The 27,615-nt window shown below is 43.9% G+C and overlaps 2 protein-coding genes across 2 annotated transcripts; both read left to right on the top strand.

Moving 5' to 3' along the window:
* The first annotated feature begins 268 nt into the window (after positions 1 to 268).
* On the top strand, positions 269 to 3,719 carry LOC144015950 (C-signal). The gene is made up of 6 exons (XM_077516458.1): positions 269 to 519; positions 716 to 767; positions 902 to 1,089; positions 1,453 to 1,623; positions 3,283 to 3,393; positions 3,479 to 3,719. Exons 1-6 carry the CDS (start codon positions 367 to 369, stop codon positions 3,590 to 3,592), a joined length of 789 nt encoding a protein of 262 aa, XP_077372584.1. The 5' UTR covers positions 269 to 366; the 3' UTR covers positions 3,593 to 3,719.
* Positions 3,720 to 3,854: 135 nt separating this feature from the next.
* syt19 (synaptotagmin XIX) lies at positions 3,855 to 27,469 on the top strand. Its single transcript, XM_077516456.1, has 9 exons — positions 3,855 to 4,033; positions 6,641 to 6,860; positions 6,955 to 7,028; positions 7,387 to 7,443; positions 8,142 to 8,324; positions 23,643 to 23,792; positions 23,977 to 24,096; positions 25,835 to 25,946; positions 26,041 to 27,469. The coding sequence occupies exons 2-9, from the start codon at positions 6,659 to 6,661 to the stop codon at positions 26,346 to 26,348; spliced, it is 1,206 nt and encodes a 401-aa protein (XP_077372582.1). The 5' UTR covers positions 3,855 to 4,033; positions 6,641 to 6,658; the 3' UTR covers positions 26,349 to 27,469.
* Positions 27,470 to 27,615: the final 146 nt, after the last annotated feature.

The following is a 27,615-nucleotide window of genomic DNA, read 5'->3' as shown; positions in this document are numbered from 1 at the left end:
GGGACTTCATTTGGGCCCCAGTGGAGCATCATTCCTGTATGGAAATTACTCAGCACACTGACTGTGCCGTGCAGGCATTTTTTATTTATTTTTTTCTCCTGCAAGGTGATGGAATGTTAAACATCTTATAATAAACGTTCATGGGATGGGTTGCGTAATATAAGCGACTAATTTATTTAATAATTATAAATGACAAAATTCTGTTTTAGCTTTTATTGTGAAATTGGCCCGCACAGCTGCGAGTTGGAGGCGGTCAACATTTACAATCTTTGTGGAATGTGGAGGCGGACCCTTTTCGAGTGGACACTGGCCTCGTGGCCTGGCTGGCTTTGGTTAACTTAAACGCAAGAGGTTGAGAGCGCAGTAATGAAAGGGGCAGCGAATTTGAAAAAATGTGGCTCTGTGTTGGTAACAGGAGCCAACCGTGGACTGGGACTGCAGTTGGTGGATAGTCTCGCAAACGGGGGATTTTCACCGGGGAAGATTATTGCGACGACCAGAGACCCCGCCAGCGCGCTGGTAAAAAAAAATAAAAATAAATAAATAAATAAAATAAAAAACAATCAGACATGCAATGAACATTTTAGGACTGTATCATCTTTCTGCGTGCAATGTTAATTATGTCATCTTTTTAGATCTTATGACTAAAAGGATTTGAATAATTATACTGGGTGGTAAAATGTCACAAATCATATATGTGTTTGTATATGAACAGAAACTTCAGGAACTGGCAGAAAGGCACTGCAACATCCATATAACCTCTCTGGGTAAGAGTGCTATGGAGAATTCATCTACAGAATGAAATTTGAAAAAAAAAAAAAAAGAAAAACATTATAATACAATATGTACAGGATACCACTAATTTCAATTGATTATTCTATCGATTACGCTCTTCTCCCAGATGTAGTAAGTCATGAGAGCATCCAGAAGTGTGTGGAAGAGGTGGGACAGCTTGTGCAAGAGGAAGGTCTAAACTGCCTTATAAACAATGCAGCTATCAACGTGGAGGCTAACTTTCACACTGTTACTCCTGAAACGATGATTAAAAACTACCACACCAATGCTGTTGCTCCTCTGATGATCACTCAGGTAAAGATGGATTAATTACCACTTACTGTATAGTCAAGTGAGAATAAGCTAAATGTTTTAGAACAGTTTGTATCCCGTGAGAGATAATTGAGTGTGCAGTAATTATGAAATATCCCTAATTAGAAAAGTATTTATTTATTTCAAAGAATGTGTGATATTGTTATTGACAGGACAATGATATTTTATTCTATAAGATGGCAGAAGGTACAATTGCATGCATTTTTTGTTTAGTGTTGTGCAATGAGATTTGTCCAATGTACAAAGTAAAATATGTGCCTTGGCTAATTTCAACAGGTGTTTACAATATCCATATGAGCTACATTTATTTTGAAATCTAATCTGTTTTGTCTTTGCTCGTGACAGGCCTTTCTTCCTCTGCTGAAGAACGCTGCATCCAGAAGTGAATGTGGTACCATGACCATGGGCATCCACAGGGCAGCTGTCATTAATGTATCTTCTCGTCTGGGCTCTATAGAGCTTAACTGGGGGGAGAAGGCCAACGGCTTTAAATGGTACCCGTACAGAATCTCCAAGGTTTGTTGCCCATAATGTACAATTAGCATACTTTTGATTGTCCCGTTGTGACAGGCATGGTTCTATTGCATCTCCAGTGATATGCTGTGAATAATGTAATTTAAAGAGACATACAGGTGTTTTTAAAATGTTTTACATTTAAACCAAAGGCTTGTATATGAATGTAAATATTGGATTGATATGACAGAAGTGCACAGTAATTACTGTACCTCAAGGTCAAAACTCTCATAAAAGACAACCGTGAGCTTTAGCTATAATTACATCCCTATATAAGTGGTGAATCCTGTTTTGTCTAAAGTTGTTGTTGAGGTTGAAGTGCAATGAAATATTATTTTTGGAGAAAATCATTTTAATTGAATTGTTAAAACAGCCAAATGGCAAAGTATGGCTCGTGTGTCATATGCAGCCCATCCACATATGACCAGCCCTTGCAGGTCTATGAAGCCAAAATAAAACCACAAAATCTGGAGTGCTTTTAATTTGAAAGTGGTGTTTTTATTTTGATGTGTGGGCGGTACAAGTGACAAGAACAAAGACATGTCTTCAGTGTTGACGATTTAGTGGCTTATTGAGCTAATTTTCCGTTGCCTCATTCAACTCTTTTTACAAATGGTGACTTGCAAAACAGTAAGTTAGTTGAAGAAGGAGACTTGACCTGATAGTAACATGTGAGTCCAAACTAGGAATGGTTAACATGTAGAGAAAAGTTGAAGCACTTTGCATTTTCGGTTTCGGACCGAAAGACTTTAATCACCGAAACAACTCTGGAAAGACAAAAACGTGAGAGGCGTACGCTTGACTGGATAAAGAATCAGTATTAGCCTCATGTTAGCCTTGGCTAGCCTGATCGCTGCTAGCTTTAGTAGATTCCTACCACAACAGTGGGACAACGGAATGTTGGCAGGAAATAAGGGGACTGATGCAAAGGAAGCTTCATCCCTAGATTACATCGTAAGATAGTAACATTGGGAACATGTAAAATTTACAACTGAAGAAGCATTTAACTCATTCACTCGTAGCCATTTTCACAGAAGCAATCCCGTTCGCTCCCGGCTGTTTTACTGGATTTTGACTGATTTTGCAAGGCCCACAGAATATGTTGTTCTAATGCTATAAAAGCATAGAACCTATCAAAAGAAAGATTAAAGTCTCTTTTTTTCATTAGGAAAAAAATTATGTTTCTATCTGTTTCCGTTTTGCAGCAATTAGCATTAGAAGAGAGCTAAGTTGCATCAGTTTTCACAAATCTATTTAAAATTGTAAGTAATTGAGCTTTTTTTTTCTAGATGGCCCTGGTTGATCTCCTTTGCGCTGCTGCCACCTGCTCGCCGTTTGTGTAATAACTACCATTTCTGCAACCGTTCTTTGCAGTTGAGAGGCTGCATCAAAGCCTTCTGTGTGCTCTAGCATAAAAAAAAATAAAAAATAAAAAAAAACGTATAAATACGTCTTTGGGACACTTAGAACATTAAAAAAAAGTATTTATACGTTATTGGGAGCAAATGAGTTAATATAAAACGTGAAATGTTTTCATTCCAGGCATCCGATAATGAACATTTATGCATTGAAAGAGACACATTTTTAGCGTGCAAATAGTCTCCTTGTATATTGTGTTCTTTTAGTCTGCATGATGCTACAAATGTGTCCTTACCTACGCAGTGTGCCCTCAACATGGTGAGTCGCTGTATGGCAAGAGAGCTGGAGCCAGATGGCATTCTCTGTCTGGCTGTTCACCCAGGCTGGGTACGCACTGACATGGGAGGGCCTCAGGTAGAACCATTAAAAAAAATACAGGCTGAATAATATTCAAACATTGTTAACAGTCCTAAGTGCTCACGGCGTTTCACTTCCACAGGCCCCACTGTCTCCTGAAGAGAGTGTTTCTTCTCTCCTGTCTGTTATTGGTGGACTAAGCAAGAAGGATCATGGATCATTTCTGAACTACAAAGGCGAGCCATTGCCCTGGTGACTTGTATTTTTTGTGGAATTCCTGCAGTAGAGCCACTGTATGGTCCATTGCGATACCAAATTAAAGGAGTTAACAATGTACTGTTTGTAAAAGTTCTCTACTGTAAATAAAGTAACCTTTCAGAGAAAAAAAAAAAAGTCTGGCAATCAGGTCATGTTTAGTTTCCTAAATTGCAAACAAGATCTCAACTAACTCGTTTGTCCAGAAATGTGTAAGGGAACTTGTCCTGTCATTTGTTTGTGTGAGAATGCATTTGAAGAGCTTGGAGCAAGGGAGTGTGCCTTCTCTCAAAGAACGAGGAAGAAGTGTCCACAAGTTAATCCGCTTTTTTCTTTAAGAAGAAAAAAAGACAACATTTTCAAGAAGATTCACAATGTGTCGACAGATAAACAGGGAGAAGGAGATCCATCCCTAAAATCATCTTGATTTCCAGTGAATAAAGTAAGTGTTTGTTTTTTATTTTTATTTTTTTTATTTCTTCAGTTAACTTTTTATTTTTATGGTCATGAATATTGCATGAATAATATGAACTTATTTTTCTTGATTTGGACTTATTTGCTTTTTAGTGTTCTGATGTAGTCATACACTTGACTCCATACAGTACTGTTCATGTTGGTCTCTTTAGAGATTGTTACGTAACAATCAGATGAACATTAGCAAAATCAAGAATAATATTTTTATATTGACCAGTGACCTCAAATGCTTTGTGTGTTGCTGTGCTTTTTAGTGTGTTCTGACTAGGGCTGTCAAAGTTAAAGCGTTAATAGATTGATTAATCACAGAAAAATGTCGCATTAATCACGTATTAACGATCGCACTATTTTTTTTTGACCGCGCTTGAGCCTTGAACGTAACCGCGGATGGTTACATTGAAGGCTGCGCAGGTCAGTGATGAGGTCAACGCACGGCATTTCCTGCGCCTGTTGTTCCAAAATGAGCGGGGTGACTCCAGTTGGTGTGCTTGGTGGTGAATTTTGCTTTAAAAAAAAAAAACACCCCGACGGGACTTTAGATAAAACAAAAGTAATTTGCATTTAATTAATTAATAATTGCTGAATTATACCCAGTTGATATGATGCTGTTACCAAGTTTACTTCAGCATTCAGCACCTTCTTTGCAATATACTTGCTGAATTGCACCCAATTGATATGTTGCTGTTACATTTTGAGCAATGCACGCATGCATGCAATTGCGTACATGCATTTAATCAATGTTTGCAAATGACATTCAGATAATAAAATGCGTTAATGTCAAAATATTACGGTATTTTGTATTTATTTTATAGTACGCGAATACGCAAGTAACTTAGCTGATTAATCAAAATTAAAAAGTGTGATTAATCAGATTAAAAATTTTAATCGTTTGACAGCACTAGTTTTGAGTCGTGCTGGTGAAACAGTCTAAAGTTTAACAAATATGTAAATGATTAAACTTGAGGAGGCACACATTTGTCCTTCGGATTCTTTGGTTTGTGTATTACGAAAAGCAAACAAACGTGACAGCTTCAATCAGGGAAGGAACCAGACTATCAAAATGAAATCCATCAAAATGAATGTCACGTTCCACGCTTACAATAAAGAATATATTATTTTAGCCAATGCTAAGAAAGGTAATAAGGAAATGACATTGTGTACCGCAGTACGTTATATAAATCAAATCTCAGCTCAGGTCTTAATGTGTTGGGTTTGCATCTTTTCCGTGTGCACGGTGATTGGTTGTTGTCCATTCAAGAGTGGACCTCCAAGCCTATAAAAAGAGCAGGTTTTTGCAATAAAGACTCTTATTGGTATAATGGTCGGAAAAAAAACATTACATCATATACACACAAAAACTGAATAAATACTTAAGCATTCAAAACTCACTTGTTTAAAACATGTTGAGATGTTGAATGAATTGTGTTTCAGTTATTCCAGGGTGACTGTAACAGGCACTATAGAAAAAGGGGGTTCACACTGGGTAAGAGGAAGGCAGGAAAGCCAAAATGTACCTGGGCAAGCTACCTTGGTGGTTCAAGCTTGTTAAGTGAGGTGCGGAGTTAGCACCAAAACACACACAAGACACAAGAGTTGGGAAACGGGTACATTCACTAAAGGTTGAATGTAAAAATGGAGCAATCCGGGAGCGCCTAATTCACTAAACACGCTTGGATGGGGAAATCTGTCACTAAATGCGCTGCCAACCAGATTGCGCGCCGGTGTTATTGACGCGTATGTAAATTAAGTAATTTGCCTACATTTGACGCAAAATATGCCCACCTCAATGCAAATGAGATTCATTGATATACAACGTCTAATTTACTCTAGCGCTAATAGCCACACGGAGTTTGCGTGACACGAATAACGTTTATGGAAAGCATGTATAAACCTGCCGCACCCTCGATTCCGGGATCATGACAGCAGTGCATGGCATGGTGCACATCCCTCTCTGGCTGATCACGCAGAGAGGAGAGGGGGTCTATTTCTGTTTGTTTCTTTGTTTGTTTTTTATGACGTAACCCGGGCTGATCGGCATAGGCGGGCGGCATTTTGCGATCATTTTTATGTGCCAGTTGCATACTGTATGCATACATCAACCTCTGAAAATACATTTTGAATAAATGATCGCACCAATAATTTGTAATTTATTCATGAATGACGTTGTTGTCGTCCTCACTTCTCTGTACAGCTTAATGGTGCTAAATGAGGAAAACGCTTCACCGCTCGGTCCAACCTCGCTTTCTGATGATGTCATCTTTCTCATAACTGTGACTACACTAACATCTTCTTGGTGCCATGTGTGGTAAATCAGGCGCAAATTTGCTCCCAGCTGTCAAAATTTTGTGGACGCAGACTGCGGGTGCAGTTGTGGTGCAATATTTCGCGCAGTTAGCGGATGCAGCGCATTCTTACTAAATCTACCCCAGTCTTTATATAGCATACAAAAATTGAATGTAACAACAGAGCAGGACTGTATTCAGTTGACAACTCATTCATAGCTATGGTTAAGTGTTCTAAAAGGTTTTCTCAAAGTGACCCTTTTCAAATATTCTTGTGCTTTGCTGGTTTGTAGCCCACATGGAGGTTGAAAATGATGGTGCTTCCATTGGGCTATTCTACGTCTGGGAGGTTTCTGTCATCTGCTGCAGCTTTGAGGTTTCCCTTCTCGGATGCAGTTAAATACAGCATCTTGGGCTTGTCAGTTGCTCTTCTTCTGGTGGCACTGGGTATCTTGATCTGGCAGGCCTTCAGATTCTTCAGACGCCCATCAGGAACACACCCTCTGCCTCAAGGTGAGCAAGGGCTACATTCATTCCAAACAATATAGGATGGTATTTTTTTCTGTTTTTTAAACATTTGCAAATTTTTGTCTGTTCTTTACTGTAGTAAACGGTGAGTTGCTGTACACGGATGACGTATCTGGAATAACAGGGCAATACAAAGGAATTCCAACTATCAAGGTGAGAAGCTTTACAAAGGACAGTTTTGTTTGGAAACTACTCACTCGAAAGCTGGCGTGCACAAAAAGTGAATCCTAAAAAAAAAATACATGGAGCACTGACTAAAACGGGTTTTCGTCTTTCTTTGTGTAATTTTTCAAGGCTTTGTGCCACAAAGCATTCACCAAAAATGTGGCTATCTATCAATGACGAGGAGACGGAAGTGTTTTGCAATTATTATGATTTTGTGTGTTTGTCTAAGGAGTAGCCAGTAGGGATCCATTGAACTCAACAGGCACCATTTTCCGTGAACATGAATGCTGGATTTGTTTAAATGAATGACAACAAGAGAATTTCAATGTGTGTGCAAACTTTTTAGGTCGAGGATGTTGATGCGGACATCTTGGAATCCACACAGGAAGAAAGAGAGAATAAAGTTTGTAGCAGTCTTTTCTTACATCATCTTCAGCATCTCATTTCACTCGACCCCTGGGTTTATATGTAATAGCTGCATCCTTTATATGTCTTATGCATAGCAGTCCGATATGGAAACGATTTGACCTGGTTATTATGTCCTACCTTGCAAATATTAAAACGTTATCAATAAATACTAGTGTTGTTCCGATACCGATACTGGTATCGGCAGAGGTGCCGATACTGCATTAAAACAGTGGTACCGGTATCGGTGACTACTCAGAAGTAACATGCCGATACCATTAATTCCAACGCTAATATAGGATTTTGGAGGCAGCATCTTGTGTCTTGCTGGTGAACGACATTCACTGGTATGTGACATGTTCACTGCATGGCGATCTAAGATATCCCATTGGTCCTTGAATGCTCTGAACCAATGGCAGGACAGCTTTTTCATGTTGAGGAAAATAAACCTTAAGTATCGGTATGGTATCGGTATCGGCCGATACTGCAAAGCTGGGTATCGGTATCGGTATCGGTATCGGAACCTAAAAAAAGGTATCGGAACAACACTAATAAATACCAGTGTTTAAGATATTGGAAAAAGTATTTTATACCTTTACAGACAACAATGTTTTCAGACATTTGGTTGATCCCTGCATTTTTTTAAAGTAACAAATATCATGAAACTCACCATGTCTCATCTTCTACCGCCTACAGAAGATAAGCGGATGGATCCACTATTCTGTATACTATGACGCGCAGCAGCGCCATCTTGTGGTTACAGTCTTGAGGGTGGAGGGGCTTCAGCAGCAAAGACAAGCCAGCAGCCTCCAACTGTTTGTCCAACTAAAGCTCCTATGGAGCGGACCCGAGACGGAGGGGCCTTACATTGATGAAGCGGTAAATCTTAATCTTTAAATTATTGTTATTATATTTGTGAGTTTATGAAACACTGATTTCTGCATTTTGATCTTGTGTCTCCTCCCAAACAGTTGTACATTATGTCAGTTTAGCCCAAAGTTATCCATGCTTTCATTTTGGATTAAAGTCAATTATATTTTTGATGAATTGCAACCCTGTGGCTGGCAATGGCATGGAAGATTGTATGACGTTTTGCTATTTATAATTGTGATAATATTTTAAAAAACTATATACACAGGTTTCATTTGTTTATACATTTTGAAAAGAATTCTTATCTTATTTATGAGGAAACAATGATTTGCAATATTGTCAGAGATCCTGACAACATCTAGAATCATCTAGTGAATTTAAAAAACGTTACATTTTGAACATTGACTGGATTGGTTAGAGTAATTTTGGGTATGGAGCATTTTTTAATGTCTTACAATTTCTTGTGTTATTTTAACTCATGTAGCGATAATTGGGTCGTCTTTTGGACGAATTAATAATCTGGACGTTACAGAGGTAAATTGTATTTACCTCAATAACCTCTGGGGCACCACGTTTGTTTTGCTTCGTATTAACAGGAGCAAACAACGACCAAAATCCTTCTTTTATCAGTCATTGATAATCTAAAGTCGCCACACTCGATATTCAGTGGTTCGTTGTACTAACAAAAGAATAATAATCCACTCGGAAACACAGATGACTTAGGCGGAATAAAGTTTATAAAACATGCATTTATTCACGATTGCTACACGACAGAATCAAAATACTGCCTATCTAACTATTCTACCGTCAGAAGAAAAGAAATAAAATAAAGCGAATGAAAATAAGGAAGGAATGCGAATGAATAAAGAAACAGGGAAAAGAGAAAATTTGACCTGCCAGATTTGTGATGTTTCAAACGTAAGTGGCACACAGTGGATACGCCGAGGTAGAAATCAAGCGCACTTACGAGCCCTGGAGTTGCGTAGCAACGAACAGAAGTGGCGGCCTTTTTGACAAGGGGGAAAAAAAGAGTCAATGTTCGTTGAAAAATGCAAGGAAAAAAAAAGGTTTATTCCACAGGTTAGCGAGGGAGCCGCGCCAGGGGCCTGACGTAGTTGCGCGGCTCGTCCCTTGATTGGTTGGTGATCCGGCGAGGTTGATCCTCGCCGAGGTTGGTTCTGCTGGGCAGCTGTCCGAGCTCAGGTGTTGCAGCTCGGTCAGTACGCGCCTGCGTACGGGGAAGGCCAGCCGTTGGAGGTGCGTTGGCACTGCGGCGGAGCGCCACCGAGTAGCAGGTGCGGTGCGCGGCTTAGGTGCACAACCTTGAGTCCGGCGGTGCGTTGCAAGTGTACCCGGGACCGAGAAGGTCGGGCGGGTGAGCACCGATAGTGGAACAAAAAAACAAAAAAAACGAAAGAGTCTTTAGTCAGCGTTGCAGTTTGCACTTGCTTTGGCGTGGCGTGGCGCGAGGATCCGATCTCGTTAACGGATCCTGCCAGGAAAGAAAAAGCCACGTGGTTTGCAAGTTTCTTAGACAAAGGGTTCGAGCAGCCTGGCTGGCCCACTTGCAAGTCGGGCCAGAGTTTTTGGAAGAGGCTTGTGAGAGCCGGAACAGGCAAGAGAGCAGGAGGGCAAAAAAAAGAAGAGAGCGGGCAGTGGTCTGCTCGTGTTTTTATAGTCTCTGGGTGGGGCGAGCAGGTGAAGGCACACCCTTCTGTTCGCTCGCGCAGACTCTCAGAGGAAAATTATTAAAAAGATTAATAATTTGGCATTAAATTTGGTCAGTCTGGCAAATCAGTTTTCCCACACAACCCGTTTAACACACATTGTAATTAATGCATCATAAACTAACTTGTGAGGTAACTTCTACTTGTCTAATCTGACTGAACTGAGAGACATTGATTATCTTTCATTCTTTATGGAGTACACATGAAATAGGATGTTCATACACACAAAGATATAACATGAATCATTCGTAGTTCAGTTGTCTGTCAAGAATTATCATGATATAAATGTGTAAAATGCGGTTACTTATGTGAATTGTCACTAAGGATAGTTCCAAGTTTCGCCACTTGGAGGTGTTGTTGCTCCATCTAGACGTTCCGGGAAGGGCGAGGCGCCAGAGTATCCTTTTGTGATTGATAAGAAGTCATGAACATTCCTTTGATCGGTCATTTGTGTATTCCAAACCATTGGAGCCATTTGTTCGGGCTCCGAGCAGACTGCTTGAAATACACTCCTTCGGCAGACGCATGAATTCCTTTGTCACCTGGTCAGCGGCTTCAAAAGAGTTTTGTTGGTGGCAAGGACCACCTGTAGAGCTGACCAGGCTGGATCCTGTCTGGGCATTGGCATATTCATGCACTGCAGAGAATTTGCTTCAGGAGAAGCAAACTTAAAAAAAAAAATTAGAGGGTGAAATGGACCTAGGCAATAGTTGTTACAGACCCCCCTTCGTCAAGCGGGATGAATCTTCAGGATGTCCAGGTTGGCGGGTCCAGATGATGCGTGGCCAGGGTCCAGGCCACGGTCAGCCGGCCGGAGTCCCACTCACGCTCTGCTGCAACACTGAAGACATACCACTGGTGCCACTTTTCCCTAACCTCTGCCTGGTTATGTGTGTGCAGGGTACGTCTGTGTGTTTTCAATGTGTCTCTATGTGTATTCAGTTAACAGTGTGTCTAACTTGGTACTGTGTCAGCTAACTGAGGGACTCGGGTCCCAAAACAGGCGCGGGCCTGGGAAAGACGCAAGACGCGAAATTCCAAACAAAAGAAAAGGAAGAAAACTTTTCCTAAGGCTATAAGGCTAGTATCATATTATGAGTAACTAGGGGAAACGAACAGCAAATTAAAGAAAAGAGAGAGAGAACGAGAAAAGAGGCTGTCGCCTTCTAAAACTCAAAAACCCGGGACTATACTCAGGCCATAACTCTCTTATAAAGACGGGGAGGTTGTCTCAGGCACCTGCGTGTCGGTGCAAATCTCCACCCCTGGGGGTGTTCGTCAAAAAAAAAAAAAGTCTTAGGTCGGTTAGCGCGACACTATCGTTGCTAGGTACTTAGCTATCGCGTCTTCCTATGGTGTAATTAAACACCCCAAAAGTCGTGCGTTATCCAAGAATAACTGAAGGGAAAAGGGAAAGAAAGGGAGGAGGGGAGAAAAGGGAGCAAAAGGAAGGAAAAAAAAAAAATCAGAGTATCCTTGGCAGTCGCGCTAGACTAAGGGAAGGAAGGCAAAGGGGCTTAGTTAGATTAGCTAGACTCACTAACGCTTTAAAAAGAGTACTCTGACCTGCTTTTGAAGGCCTTAAGTACGGGGGAGCTTTTTATGGCTAGCAAAAACTGATTTCACGCAGCATACCATTCATAAGTATCATAACACCTTGAGTGTACATAATCTTTTGAATTTGAGTTGCAAATCATTTTGTAGTTGTCTAGTCTAGTTCTGCATAATGCTATCGGTGTTACAGCTAGGACCGTATCCTTAAGTGTTGCACCAAGCGTCTGCAAATAAGTAGCAAAACACAGTATGCTAACCTCTCGCAATCAACAAAGAAAAGGGGATTAGCGTCGCTCGGTATGGTATCACTGAGGGGTTCGGTAGGTGCAGCGGGGTGTTGACCCCCCTTTTGCACGTGTGATACTTTCAAACATCGTAGTCAGCGAGGTCGGTCGGCGGAATTTGGCGCGTCTGTCGAGGGTGGCGGTTGGGTCGCTGACTCGGAGTCGGCTGGTGACCCCCCTTTGTCAGTTCCGCACGTATGCTGGTCCTGAGATTCGCTCGATCGCGTTCTCAGACGTTCAAACCCGCAGTGACTTTTGATCTGGTTTCGGTGGACCCATCTCAGTTGGTCCCCCTGACGTCCTTTATTCATCCTAATTTGATAGGCGACGGGTGACAGTTTGTCGACGATTTCATGTGGTCCTGACCACCGGGGAAGAAATTTTCGGGCGATGCCCCTCTGGGCACGCGGAGTATTAGCATTTGGTTGCGCGAACAAGTAATACCATACTCGATCACCTATTTCAAACTCGGTTTGTGAGGCTTTCCTATCGTAGTAGGTTTTCTGACCTTCTGCACTTTGCTTAAGCCGTTGTTGGGCAAATGCAAACGTGGCTCGGAGGTGGGCTTGCAAGTCCTCCACGTACTGGGAGGCCGTGTATGCCGTGGCTAGGTTTGTTTCGCCTGGCTGGTACATCAGGTGCAGGGGGAGCGTCATTCGCCGTCCGGTCATCATTTCAAAAGGGGCCACCCCTGTGGATTCGTGAGGGGTGGCTCGAATTGCCATGAGGATCAGTGGGAGTCGGGTGTCCCAGTCCCGATGGTTGGAAACAACAAACTTTTTCAGCAAATTTACCACGGTGCGATTAGTCCGCTCCACCTGTCCTGATGACTGCGGGTGATGGCTAATATGCAACTGGGCCTTGATTCCGAGCATTTGCCAAAGTTGTTGCATCACCTCGGCTGTGAAGTGGGTTCCCCTGTCTGAGTTAACCCGTGAGGGCAACCCAAAACGGGAGAACACGTGGTTCATCAGCAGGCATGCAGTGGTGTGTGCGGTGTCGTTTGGAGCAGGCAGGCATTCTACCCACTTGGTGAACGCGCAAACTACTGTAAGAAAGTATTTGTTCCCTCTCAGAGATCTGACCAGTGGTCCCACCCAATCAATTTGGAGATCAGACCATGGGAAGTTGACTCCTTTCTGTTGGAGTGGTGCTCGGTGACTCGGGTTTGCTGGCTGAAACTGGCAGCAAACCAGGCATCCTTTGATGTAGGTTGCTACATCATTATGCATGCGCGGCCAGTATGCCACCTGTTGTAGTGCGGTGACAGTGGCCTTGAATCCGCGGTGGCCTGCATAAGGCGCGTCGTGGGCGTATGTTAGCAAGACCCCCCTTTGGCTCCGTGGAACCACCAACCGCAGGGCAGGCGGAGACGCGGAGTCATAAACCAGAAGGCCTTTAACGAGACGCAGCCTTTGCAGCACGGAGAGCAAGTCTTTGAGGTCGCTGTCGTCACTCAACGCGTCAGGCGACACGGGGTTGGCGACAGGATCAGAAAGGTGCTGAATTATTTTGAAAAGCGCGGGGTCGCCGGCCTGTTGGGCGACCAAGTCGGAGGTTCGGACGGGCGGTACGCACGCCACGGGCCCCGTAGGGGTCCGTGTGGGGGCGTCGCGAGACTCAGCGGCGGCCGCAGCGCGGCGGCGCGTGAGAACGTGGACCTCCAGGGTGGGCTGGGTGGGCAGCCAAGCTGTATCAAATGTCCAAGGAGTCCCGTTGAGGGCCCCTTGTTTGGCTAACGTGTCCGTTAGGTCGTTAAAATGTTTGTCAGGTCCTGGGACTTTTGAGTGTCCCCGGACCTTTTTCCAATAGACATGCATATCATTGGAGGAAACCAAATGGTCGCATGTCAAAATGAGGTCGCGGTGTTTAACGGGTTTCTTCGCTGACGTAAGGAAACCATTTCGACGCCACACCGGTAGATGACAGGTGAAGGCGAGGCGGGCATAGTTTGAGTCAGTGCAGATAACCAGCACCGTGACACCGTGTTCAACTGCTAATTTGAGTGTAATCAGGATGCCAGCGATTTCCGCATATTGAGAAGAGTGGGGGCCCAATTGGAATAGCAGTGGTTTGCACGGTGTGTCGTCGACCCAAGCGATGCCCACCCCAGCCTGCAGCTGGGTTTGGTGGTGGTAAGAGCAGCCATCCACGTAAGCTGTAGGCATGTCTTTGCAGACATGTTCCTCAAAATAGCGGTGACGCGTGAATTCCGGCATCGGTGCCACGGCGACGTCTGTCGGCGGGGTCGGGGAAGTTGACACACAGTTCTGGCAAATCGCTAGATCGGTACCCAGCGGTAACTTTGCGTTTTTCGCGTACCGGACTCGAACATCGTAACTTTGTAACGCCATAAGCCAGCCGGCAATGCGCGCGTTCGTTACGACACCGTCTCGAATGCGTTGGTTGTTAAGAAAAGTAACCGGATGATGGTTAGTATCAATCGTTACTTTTTGACATCCAATGTAGTTTGAGAAATGTTTGATTGCCCATACTGTGGAAAGCGGGGCTTTTTCGCAGTCGGAGTATTTCAACTCGGGGCCGTTCAACGTTTTACTAGCGTACGCCACAACGCGTTTATCCTGGTCGTACATTTGGTATAGACCCGCACTCAAACAATGGTCGGAGAATCCTGCTTCCAAGAAAAATTCCTTGTTGCTATCGGGGTACGCGAGACAGGGGGCGGAGCCCAGCTTTTGTTTTAGCATATTCATCGCGTTGCTTTGTTCGTCACCCCAATCGAAGGGCGTGTCTTTCTTCAGCAGGTTAGTAAGAGGGCGTGCTAAGTCAGCAAAGTGTTCAATGAACTGGCGCGAATAGTTGCACACGCCAAGGAAGTTGCGCAATTTTGACACATCGGTGGGGGTTTTGATGTCAAGAAGGCCTTGAATACGGCTGGATTGTGGTTCAATCCCGTTCGGCCCAACCAAGATCCCCACGTAGTTGACCTTCGTGCGACACCACTGACCTTTCAGGAGGGACAGTTTGGCACCTGCAGAAGACAGCTGTCCAAGAACGTGGTCGATTTCCATCAAATGGTCATCCAAAGAGGAGCTCCTCATCATAATGTCATCGACATAAATGAGGTTGCCCCTGGCGGCGGCATCAGGGCACGCCTTGTTGAGGAAGATGTTAAATTCGGCTGGCGAGTTGGCGTAGCCGAATGGACACCGGTTGAAAGTGTACTGTTTGTTGCCAAAGGTGAATGCCAACTTGTATTGATCCCTGGGATCTACTGGGATCGTCCAGAACCCCGAAGCCACATCGATGGTGGTGAAGAATTTGGCATCTCGAACCTTGGGAAGTTCCTGTTCAAGTTGTGTCATGGGCCATCGCGAAAGAGGAACCTGTTGGTTCAGTTTGCGATAGTCAATGGTTGGTCTCCATGTACCGTTTGGCTTCAAGACTGGCCACAATGGAGCCGAATAGGTGCTGTTACAGGGGCGAATGATGCCCTTTTCCAGCATGGCGTCGATAGTCTTCTGTACTGGTTCGTAAGAAGCTATCGGAATCTTGTACTGGCGCACGAAAGTTGGAGGAGCGCCGGGCTGAGTCGGGATGCGGACTACATGTAGTGCCGTCAACCCGCAATCCAAAGAGTCCTTGGCAAAAGAGGGTGTGTATTTCATTAACACGGTGCGCAACCGTTCGCGGTCCTGTTCGGACCGGAGCGCGTCGGCGCGGTGCAGAACTTCTTGGAGGTGCTCCTCGAACTCTGGGTACGGTTGAAGGTCCCCATTTGGAGTCGTGGTTGGTTGAGGTTTCTCTGGGTTTCCAGAGGGAATGCTCGAGGGCGTTGGAGGCAACGCGCTCAAGGCATAAATCACCAGTTGTTGGTCTGTCCCCAGGTCCACCCGGACGATGTCTTCATCGTTGGTGGGACCGGCAGGGTTGACCGTAACAAGCTGAGATGGCCTGGTGAGTCTTCGGCCACCGGTGTCTTCAGTCAAGAACAAGTCCGATGGGATGTGTCCAACCACAGGCACCGTTAGAGTGAAGTCGTGGAAGTCGGAACGGATGAGCAGGCCCAGACGGGTCGCTTTTGGTATGCGAACGTCGTACGAAAGGGGGTTGTGAACCAAGATCAGAGTGGTGAGAGAGGCGTCCACGATGGGCGTGGCCTCCAAGAGTAACGACAGGTTCATGAACTCCGAAGAAGGTTGGAAGAAAGCGGAGCGAGCATTCAAGACCTGGTTAGCTCGTGTCACCAAGCGAACCGGAATGTTGATCGTGGTCGCCGGAGCGATCACTTCATCCTCATTTAAGACTTCGCAAGCATCTGGGACGGTCTGTCCGGACTTCATGTTTGGAAGACTGGGAACACAAGCTAGAGGTTCCGAGTTGGTGAGGGACCACAGCACGTTGTTGATGGTGTCCACCTGGACGGCAAGACGAACAAGCAAATCTGCACCCACGAAAAGGGTGTGAGGCGCATCCGGGACAACCAAGAAGTAGTGGGTCAGTGAGTGCTGCTTCCACTGAAGGTTTAAGGCGCACACGCCCACTGCAGTTATTGTAAGAGGAGGTTCCGTGTTCAACGGAAACCGGCAAGACTTGGAGACGAAAAGAATGTTCGGGTCGAGATCTCGCAAGTTGTCAGCGAATGCTGCAGAAATGGCTGATTTGTCAGCCCACAAGGCGAGGACGGCGTCAAGAACAGGTGCACCTTGCACGTGGACACCTCCGATGATGCGTGGGGCGTACCCTGCATCAGGTGGGGGTGGGTCAAGGTCACAAAGAAAGGTGTCGTGGCTTCTCAGCCGGTCCTTTGTCGGGGACGCGAGGGGTCCTGCCTTGGACTGTGTCGTGTCCCAGCTTTCTGTGGGGGCGTCTGCTTCCCCGTGGGGTGGCTGCGCCCGAGTCACAGTGCAGAGCTGAGCCTGGTCAGGGCCCGAAGGAAATGTCGGCAGGGCCTGCCGCACCTGGGCCCAAATCTGGAGTCTCTGGTAGTCTATGATGGGTTGGAAGCGGAACAACAGGTCTTGGCCAATAAGAAGGGGGACTGACTCAATGGGTCCCACATAGACTGGATGAATGAATTCCATGGGGCCAATGGACCAGTGTACCATCGCGACAGATTCCAGCTTTGTGTTAGTAGGTGAGAAAGCGCTAACGGTGAGTGGGCACCGCCGTAGGCGGAGCGGTCGACTGTTAGCTTGTGACGCGGCGCGGAGTTGTTCGAACACCGTGTTGGACATCACCGTGATGTCCGCGGCGGGATCTACAAGGGCTTCGTAGGTTAGAGCTCGCTCCAGGGTGACGCTCAGATAGAATTTACGAGCCATCCCCCTGGTGGTGAGGTCACCTAAAAGCTGTTGGAACGGTCTCACGTCATCGGTTGATCGCGATACATGCGGGTCTGCTGTATTTGGATCAGCCTGCAGTACCAATATTGTTGAGTCAGAAGGCAGTTTAGTAGGTGTCTGAGTGTCGGCTACTGGAGGCCCCTCTGGTGACCTCTGCTGGTGGGTCACTTCAGTGGGCATCCGGCCGTCGGTTAGTCATAAAGGCGGGTCTTTTGACGAGTCTTTTGACAATTTCAGGAGTGCCTTCAATATGCCGCTGGCAACTGCGTGGTGGTCAGTCTCGGAGTCGGCTTGGCGGTTCCGGGACTCGCGGCAGGAATCGGTTGCTGGCGCGCGTTCGACTTTATCACGTTTTGGATGATAGCGCGAATCGGGCTTTCCTTTAGCAACTTTGGAGCGCCGGCGGTCGTCAGCTTGCTTTTCTCCGTCCGCTTTCTCGTCACGCGAGTAGTCGGTTTTGGAGCGCGGTTTCCGGTTTCGCGGGGCGCGGGACTGTTTTGACTTTTTGGATTTAGTCTGGTCTTCCCTCGGAGCAAAGGAGCAAGCTCCCTCCAGCTCTGAAGGAGGACCCACGTCCACTTTATAAATTCCTGCGTCGCCTGCCTTGGGGGCGGATAATTTTAGCTTTGCATAGCCCCTAGCTGCTAAGTCACGTAGCTGCGAGCTATTCAGTGTCTCAGGACACAAAGCCAGTCCCAAGTAGTGGTTAAGGTTTTGTTGGAGGTTTCGGACAAACAACGTTTTAAAACCAGAATCTTCCTCCATGTTGGGCTCGTTACGAGTCCCAAAATAGGCATCGCGAAGACGACTATAGAAAGCCTGAGGAGCCTCCTGCTTTCCCTGTTTGACGAACATGGCGACTTCCATGCCCGACAACCCAGGAGAACCGTCAAACTCGCGTGAGATGGCTTGGTGCAGTGCCAAAGGGTCAGACAACACATCAGCGGGCTGCCGTTCCAGCAGTCTGTTGACTGCTCGGCTGGACGTCATTTTGATCAAGTACAACTTATCTTCCACGGTTGCCATTGGGACCCGCTGGAGATGATAGTTGATGTCTTTCAAGTACTCTGTTGTGTTGTGGGACCCCCCTGGTTTCGGTTCGAATTTGGTTATATTTCGAGCCAGCTTGTCCAAATCTTTCCAGGCCACGCCCATTTGTCCCTCCAACGGGGGAGTCGACATGGGTCCACGTTGGAAACTGTCATCACCTGATGGCCCGAAAGCGTGTGGGGAGGCGGCCATTGGAGGTGCCAGGCCTAAAGCGGCGGTGGTCACTGGCGGCGTCCTCCAGGCGGTTCCGGACTCAGGTGGCAGTTTGAGCTGTGGTGCTGTGGCTCTGGGATCAGGAGGTCTGTGTGGGGGTGGAGCTCCCGGCCGGGAGGCTCCTCGGGAGACCTCATGCAACTGCTGCGCGCGTTGTAACTCATGTTTAATATGAGCTAACTCTGTCTCATATTCCTGCTGGCATTGTCGGAGGCGGGTAACCTCGGCTTCAGTCAATGCTAATTTAGTTCGCAGGTCATATGAGCGGTCCACTTCGGCATTACGTTCCTCCCTAAAGGTCTGTACCTGAACTTGGAGGCGCTTCACTTCATCGGTTGACTGAGCTAGCGACGAACTAACCCGAAAGTAATTAGCTTCTGCTAGCCGAAGTTGGTCTTTTGACGGTCGTTCAGTCAAGTCAGTCACCTCTGCTTTTAGTTTGTGAATTTCATTTGCCGCGGATCTCAGCAGTTTTTCTTGCTCTCGATTTGTCTCTTCGACGGTCGCGAGAGCTTGGGTTAACTCACCAATCTTTTGATGGGAGTCGGGAGTGAAAGCAGACTCATCTGCATCACTGCCCAGATTTTCGGCTAGCGCCGCATCTGCGCGGGCTTCTGCCTCATCCAGCTGCGCTTTAACGTCATCCAGCTGGGTCTCCACGACCTTCACTCGGTCGTGGGCGGCTTCAAGCTGTGCCGTGGCATCACGGCTCTGCTGTTGTGCCATGTCAAGTTGGTGTTTCACTTGACAGTCCTCGGCATCGCTCAGCTTCAAGTGTGCGGCAAGGTTCAAAGTCAGACATCCGAGCATTCGAATGAGTGACTTGTCCTTTGGGGCTTTGGTCTCAGCGTCACTCATGAGCTGCGCGAGGTTATCATTTAGCGTATTGACATCCGCATCCCTAATAGACTCAGCGTATCCAGGTAAGAAGTCCTTGGTCAGCTTCTGCACCAGTTGAGCCAAGGTATCTAGGTTCTCACAGGGGCTGGGAGTCTCTCGGAGTGATGCCATATTGTCAATAGCTTTTTAAACGATCACACTTGTACTAGCGTTTAATAGTTAGTTAATCAGCGTACGCAGTTAGCTAACTACCGCTATCAAGTATTATCGTCAACAATACACACTGGGTTCAAATTATCAAAAGGGGAATTGCCACAAAAGCAAAAGATTTGTAGTGGGCTATGCAACCCACAGCTTACACTATAGTTGGGAGAAATCAATTCCAGTTATCAAAACAAACAAAAACAAACGGCAACAAAAAATAAAATAATAAATAAAGCAAAATAAAATAAAATAAAATAAAATAATAATAATACTAACTTCAACTTGACTCACTCAGCAAAGAATAGCTTAAACGAGGGACAGGGTAACTCTAAAATGTTACAGCGGTCAATCCCAAAAGCTAAATCAAAAAAAAAAAAAAAAAATTCAAACAAAAAATTTTTTTTTTTTTGGAAGTCGAGTTAAAAGTTGAAATTAAAATTAAATTAAATAAACAATAAAACAGAAAAAGGGGGAAATAAACTTAAAAGGGGTTAATAGTCTTAGTCAAATGACTGGTTACAGTGTCCGTACAGTTTCATGCAAATGTCCTGTGGACGGGGTTTTTGGGACACAAAAACTGCAGAACTATACAGAAATATTAGAGCTGCCTCTCTAATAATAGCTCATTCGAACTCACACCTTCTTATTAACTAGACACAACCGAAAAACAAAAACAAAAGAACAAACAAAAACAACAAAGTTAAAAATAATGGATAAAAATTAGAAGAAAACAAATAAAAGGGAAGAAAATAATAATAATAGTACTAGGTCTACCAAACCAACTAAACAAACACAAAACCTGAAATTAAGTGGAATGTTAAGTCAAGAATATAGCTAGTTAGCCTAGTATGAAACTGGATAAAAGGGAATACGAAAAAAAAGAGGAAAAAAAAGAAAAACACAATAGTGTAAATAGTTCCTTTGTATTAATTTGACCCAGCAGTATGTTTTGTTGATGCACCCGTAATTACTCTCACGCTAGGCAGCGTAAAAGGCTAGAATGCGGTCAGCTATTACTATAATCCTTAAACGCAAACAGTCAATTAAGCCTACAACTGCGTTTAATCGGACGTGGATAAATTTTTTATTATCCTTGTGTACTAACGGTGACGACACTCACTAAGTACAACGCTCGACACGGAAAACAATTCAAAAAGCAATGTGAAGTGACATTGAATCAGAATTATCGCGGAGCAAGGACCACCGGCGTTAAAGCAGCAGTGGGGGGGGTCAGTTGTCTATTGACAGCTCAAACGCTGTCTGACAGCTGACAACCTGCGAGACCCGCTCCCTTTCGGGGCGTCTACAGGCGTGGCTCAAACTCGCCAATGAGAAGGGAGGGGGAGGTACTCAACCACGCCTCCACGAGCCACACAGCTCTTCACAAGGACTATGGCGCCACCTTGTGGAAATGCGTACACGGTACAGGTAAGCAGCTAACGTCTTAGCGCTCTGTTAATCCGCTCGCCACGAGCTGAAACTTTGAGTCGGCGGCTACAAAAGCTCAGTCACGACTCAAACTTCTCCCACAAGCTAGGTGTAGGAGGAACACGGGGAAAGTGACTCGGACGTCGTTTACGTTGCTCGCGGTTAGCTACTCCGAAGCACGTAACTCGAGTCGGGTCAACGCGACGCACGTAGGCTGTCACGTGACTTCCCACAATTTCCGGAAACACAACAACACAAAGACAAACAACTTCAAATTCAGCCAGCTGAAATTTAAAAGTTGCACAACTCGAGTTCTATCACGTACGTTTTCAAATACAAGCCACTATTTTTTCAAACGGTGACCGGCTCTTACTTTTATTCCAACAATCAATCCCGTTACTCTCGTTTACTTATAGCACGTCACTCCGTGGTAACACACGCAAGATGGCGGCTAACCAGACGCTCGATTCAAAGCTGAAGGGGAAAGTCAGTGCAGTTCTATGTAAGAAGAAATGTTTACCTTTTTGCACAGAGATAAATGATTAGGTACACTACGTGAAATGCGTTTTACTTTTCACGTCCAAAGTCTTGTATTTTCGAGTGGATCTTCTTATGTTTTGTAGCCTCACACGGCCGGCACCATTATGTAGCGATAATTGGGTCGTCTTTTGGACGAATTAATAATCTGGACGTTACAGAGGTAAATTGTATTTACCTCAATAACCTCTGGGGCACCACGTTTGTTTTGCTTCGTATTAACAGGAGCAAACAACGACCAAAATCCTTCTTTTATCAGTCATTGATAATCTAAAGTCGCCACACTCGATATTCAGTGGTTCGTTGTACTAACAAAAGAATAATAATCCACTCGGAAACACAGATGACTTAGGCGGAATAAAGTTTATAAAACATGCATTTATTCACGATTGCTACACGACAGAATCAAAATACTGCCTATCTAACTATTCTACCGTCAGAAGAAAAGAAATAAAATAAAGCGAATGAAAATAAGGAAGGAATGCGAATGAATAAAGAAACAGGGAAAAGAGAAAATTTGACCTGCCAGATTTGTGATGTTTCAAACGTAAGTGGCACACAGTGGATACGCCGAGGTAGAAATCAAGCGCACTTACGAGCCCTGGAGTTGCGTAGCAACGAACAGAAGTGGCGGCCTTTTTGACAAGGGGGAAAAAAAGAGTCAATGTTCGTTGAAAAATGCAAGGAAAAAAAAAGGTTTATTCCACAGGTTAGCGAGGGAGCCGCGCCAGGGGCCTGACGTAGTTGCGCGGCTCGTCCCTTGATTGGTTGGTGATCCGGCGAGGTTGATCCTCGCCGAGGTTGGTTCTGCTGGGCAGCTGTCCGAGCTCAGGTGTTGCAGCTCGGTCAGTACGCGCCTGCGTACGGGGAAGGCCAGCCGTTGGAGGTGCGTTGGCACTGCGGCGGAGCGCCACCGAGTAGCAGGTGCGGTGCGCGGCTTAGGTGCACAACCTTGAGTCCGGCGGTGCGTTGCAAGTGTACCCGGGACCGAGAAGGTCGGGCGGGTGAGCACCGATAGTGGAACAAAAAAACAAAAAAAACGAAAGAGTCTTTAGTCAGCGTTGCAGTTTGCACTTGCTTTGGCGTGGCGTGGCGCGAGGATCCGATCTCGTTAACGGATCCTGCCAGGAAAGAAAAAGCCACGTGGTTTGCAAGTTTCTTAGACAAAGGGTTCGAGCAGCCTGGCTGGCCCACTTGCAAGTCGGGCCAGAGTTTTTGGAAGAGGCTTGTGAGAGCCGGAACAGGCAAGAGAGCAGGAGGGCAAAAAAAAGAAGAGAGCGGGCAGTGGTCTGCTCGTGTTTTTATAGTCTCTGGGTGGGGCGAGCAGGTGAAGGCACACCCTTCTGTTCGCTCGCGCAGACTCTCAGAGGAAAATTATTAAAAAGATTAATAATTTGGCATTAAATTTGGTCAGTCTGGCAAATCAGTTTTCCCACACAACCCGTTTAACACACATTGTAATTAATGCATCATAAACTAACTTGTGAGGTAACTTCTACTTGTCTAATCTGACTGAACTGAGAGACATTGATTATCTTTCATTCTTTATGGAGTACACATGAAATAGGATGTTCATACACACAAAGATATAACATGAATCATTCGTAGTTCAGTTGTCTGTCAAGAATTATCATGATATAAATGTGTAAAATGCGGTTACTTATGTGAATTGTCACTAAGGATAGTTCCAAGTTTCGCCACTTGGAGGTGTTGTTGCTCCATCTAGACGTTCCGGGAAGGGCGAGGCGCCAGAGTATCCTTTTGTGATTGATAAGAAGTCATGAACATTCCTTTGATCGGTCATTTGTGTATTCCAAACCATTGGAGCCATTTGTTCGGGCTCCGAGCAGACTGCTTGAAATACACTCCTTCGGCAGACGCATGAATTCCTTTGTCACCTGGTCAGCGGCTTCAAAAGAGTTTTGTTGGTGGCAAGGACCACCTGTAGAGCTGACCAGGCTGGATCCTGTCTGGGCATTGGCATATTCATGCACTGCAGAGAATTTGCTTCAGGAGAAGCAAACTTAAAAAAAAAAATTAGAGGGTGAAATGGACCTAGGCAATAGTTGTTACACTCAAGATATCCATGCACCTCCTTATATGTGAGATACATTGTCCAGGTCCATCTACTAAACAGTAAGCTCACATGATTGCTGTCGACTCTTTCTTCTCTGATCCCAATAGAGTGAAGGGACACCACTCGCCCTGCGCACAGTGCTGCAGGACTGGCGGACTCGCATTGTAAAAGGCACCTGTAACCCGTTGTTTGGAGACCAGTTCACATGTACTCTGCGTGATGAAAAGGAGCTGGATCACATGGACCTCAGAATGGAGGTTCTGTAACATACAAGCACAATTCATGTTGTCATGCTGCGAGTGTGAGGCTAATCATTTTTAGGACTGTCGTCTTGGACAGTCTGTATGAAGTAAAAACGATGATGTTAAAATCTAAGCTATGTAAATATATGACAAGTGTGGCAATCAGTGACTATAACGCGCATATGTTTTTGTTTGTCAGGTGAGAGACTTTGATAAGTTCTCCAGGCACACTGCGTTGGGAGAGGTGAGGACACCTCTAAGACAACTTAATATCTCCTACCCTCTGGAGCTAAAACGAAAACTCAACACTCCTCAGAAGGTAAAAAAAAAAAAAAAAAAAAAACTCATACGGGAGAAACTGTGTGCAATGGGATTTGTTTGTCTACCCAAACAACAAAATCTTGGAAAAATCTCAGGTGTTATCATTAGCTAACTACATATATACAGATTAATCAAATCCCACACCTATTTACTGTATTTTCCGCACTATAAGACGCACCTAAAAGCCTTCAATTTTTTCAAAAGCTGACCCTGCGCCTTATAATCTAGTGCGCCTCATATATGGATCAATATTGAGCCGCAACAGGTCTCGCTGTCAAGACGCTATCGGTGACCCTGCACGATCGGTGACATGCATGCGCAGAAGATCCCGCCATCTTGGATCGCTAGCTAATACTAATACTTTACCTCAGAGAAAATAATAAAACTGTAAAGCTGTTTATTCATTTTGGGAGTGAATGGAGTTGTCAGAAAGCTGGTTTGTAATCTATTAATAAAGTTTGACTGACCTATCTGACTGTTTTGTTGACATTCCCTTTAGCGCAGCACCATCTAATGGATGCATAACGTAACCCCAGCCTCTGCTGTAGCGCCTTATATATGGAAAAAGTTTTCAAATATATAATTCATTGCAGGTGCGCCTTATAATGAGGTGCGCCTTATAGTGCGGAAAATACGGTACTGTAACATTTTAGTTTCAAACTAGAAGTGTTATAGCACATGCTGCTGCTGTGTAATGTGGGTTCAATTGACCCAATAATATCCAAGAACCATATCCTGCCATTAGGGCTCTACTGTTTTTCCCAGGCCCTACAGCATGGATTGGCAGCATCAGGAAGAGAATCTTGGATTTTTTTTTTTTCTTTCTACCTGATAGACAGAAAGAAATATAAAAATATGACGTAAAACATTGTAACCACATTTGTTGGAGAAATATTGGTATGTTCAAATGAAACCAATGTTGAAATTTGTGGCTATCATTTCTAAAATTATTTTTTGGCACAAACACAACATTGTTCATGACCAAAAAGAACACCATATCCGTGATTCATGCATGGTGGTGGACGCATCATGCTTAGTGGCTGTTTGTCTTCAGATGGAAGGAATAATCAACAGTTTGATGAAGCTATCAGGATAACAAATAGCACAATAAGCCTTAAGGGTTCTGCTAGATAGCCCCAAAAAAAAAAAAAATAGAACATCTTGACTTAATTTGGGGTTATTCAGAGGCACTTCAAATAGAGCCAAGTTTGTGATAATGCTTACATAACACAAGTTTAGTAATTAGCCTATTCTGAACACATGTATCAGCATATTTACACATATTAGTGATGGGAAAACACTTTCCATATTCTTTTTTTACTCCTCTAGATGGTGCTCGGTTTAAAAATGCATCCATCCATTATCTTAACCACTTATCCTCAGGAGGGTTACAGTGGAAATGTCATCAATTCCCATTGCACTCACCTTTCTCTGTAAACCGAGAAGACCATATATATATGTAAAAATTACATATATATATATATATATATATATATATATATATATATATATATATATATATATATATATATATATATATATTGCAAGTAGTTCATGAAGCATCATTTTCCCATCACCAATTATATATGTATATTTTTCCTGGCATTAAAACTAAAACAAAATGTAACTACTACTTTACAATAATTTTAGAACAATTATTCCCCTTTAAATGAAAACAATTTTACCGTTACTGATCAAATGACGTGAAATTGTATTTATATACTCTCACTTGGCAGGATGTTGTAGGGGAAGTTCTTCTGTCACTGAAGTTTCTTCCAACTTCTCAGCGGATAGAGGTTGGAGTGTTAAAGGTTCGAACAGTTTATAAGGACCGACACTTAGATGCAGGTAACAAACAAAAACATACACAGCACAGCTAGCAACTTTGATAACATAACATTGGGTGGGTTCAATTTGTAATGCCTATTTTTGTGTTGCACAGTCCTCTATGTCAAGATCAGTGTGCAGTGCAACCGGTACAAGTCGAAGCAGGAGAAAACCTCAGCAGTGGTGCGTGGCTCAGTGACTGTCTTCAATGAAGTTCTTGTTTTCTTTGTACCAGAATTTCCTCTGCAGCAGTGTAAAATTTCGGTCTCCGTTTTTGAGACTGACTCAAGTAGGAAATCATCCAAGCGCCTGATTGGACAGTTAACCATAAAGAAGGACAATAATTCAGAAAATGAACACTTGAGTCTTATGCTCCGCTCAGTCCGTCAACCAATAGCCAAGTGGCACGCTCTGTTTATCTGAGGTTTGTCTCAACAACTTCTTCTGCACATCCGTGCATAATGTGGGTTGTGATATTCATAAACTGATTTTACAGTGAACCACTGAACACATTTTTTCTTCCTGACATCTATGGAAAGTCTTACACTCAGCACTCTAGTAGATTGGAGGGGATTGCAGTATTTTAAAAAGACTACAATTTCCTGACACTCCTGACATTCAACCCGTGATTTACTTATGTTCTTTTGTAACAAGCCTTTGCTACACTCTAGTGGCTCAATATTTTATTGCTATTGTCTTAACTCTTAACCAATCAATATCAAAGACCGTACGTACTGTATTTAATACAAGCAGGAACAAATCTAAGGACTATCATAAAATATAGTAAATAAAAAAAAAAATACTGTATATATCATCTCAGTTGAGGGAAAGTATTAGCTGTGCTGCTGCTGTGTGTGCCCTGTGCACTTTTTGAGTTATTATATTTAAAAAAAAATGGAAGACATGCTTGTAATCTAATGCACAAACAGTCGTGCCATATTGTCATACTGTTGCAGAACACTGCAATGGATTGACTTGTACTTACATGTTTAAAGTTTACTACATCGTTTTGGGCTTAAACAGTTGCAGGTATTTACAGTTCCTTTTGTTCTCCCACTCCCAAAGACGCACAAAAGGTGACTTGATGATGATGATACATATAAATAACTGTAGGTTTTTTGTTTTTTTGTTTTTAATCATTATGGTCAGTGTATGTTGCATGTACAGTGAGTGAGTGAGTGTTATTTATGTCGGAATTGATGTTTTTAATCAGACCTGGTTCTATTAGCTTTTTTAAAAATATATATTTTATGTTTTTACATTTTAAATGGCAACTCGTCAGTAGAGGGCGCTAGCGCACGGCCCTCCCTGAGCTGAGTCTGAAGGGATATTAAATAATGAAAATGAAATATTTTTATTACAATAAAGATGTTTCAAAATATGTATTTGTTTTCAGATGAGCAGGACAAATATTATGCTGTTATTGATAAAGGAAATTGATTTGTTTTCCCGGTCCACCTCACTTTGTTGCAAACTAAAATATGTTTAAATATGTTTTGTTTATCTGTTTCACTTAAAAATAAAAAATAAAATACAAAACTTCATACAGTATGTTGTTATAACACTGAAATATGAAAAGGTTTTTTATTTTTTATTTTTTTATTTTTTTACTCTTCCTATGTGGACATCTCTACAGTTTCTGCATCTAAAGGATGCATTATGCTACACAGGGAAAAAAAAATACAATTTC

Source organism: Festucalex cinctus, chromosome 3 (genome assembly GCF_051991245.1).
Source record: "Festucalex cinctus isolate MCC-2025b chromosome 3, RoL_Fcin_1.0, whole genome shotgun sequence".
Lineage (NCBI taxonomy): Eukaryota > Metazoa > Chordata > Actinopteri > Syngnathiformes > Syngnathidae > Festucalex > Festucalex cinctus.
This window is presented reverse-complemented; position numbering and strand designations above follow the sequence as displayed.

Excerpts from the sequence above, each read along its gene's own strand:
- LOC144015950 (XM_077516458.1), top strand. The coding sequence starts at position 367 with ATGAAAGGGGCAGCGAATTTGAAAAAATGTGGCTCTGTGTTGGTAACA. Across the intron at positions 1,090-1,452 it reads CTCCTCTGATGATCACTCAG|GCCTTTCTTCCTCTGCTGAA; the intron begins GTAAAGATGGAT and ends TGCTCGTGACAG. Across the intron at positions 1,624-3,282 it reads ACCCGTACAGAATCTCCAAG|TGTGCCCTCAACATGGTGAG; the intron begins GTTTGTTGCCCA and ends TTACCTACGCAG.
- syt19 (XM_077516456.1), top strand. The coding sequence starts at position 6,659 with ATGATGGTGCTTCCATTGGGCTATTCTACGTCTGGGAGGTTTCTGTCA. Across the intron at positions 8,325-23,642 it reads GGCCTTACATTGATGAAGCG|AGTGAAGGGACACCACTCGC; the intron begins GTAAATCTTAAT and ends TGATCCCAATAG. Across the intron at positions 24,097-25,834 it reads AACTCAACACTCCTCAGAAG|GATGTTGTAGGGGAAGTTCT; the intron begins GTAAAAAAAAAA and ends CTCACTTGGCAG.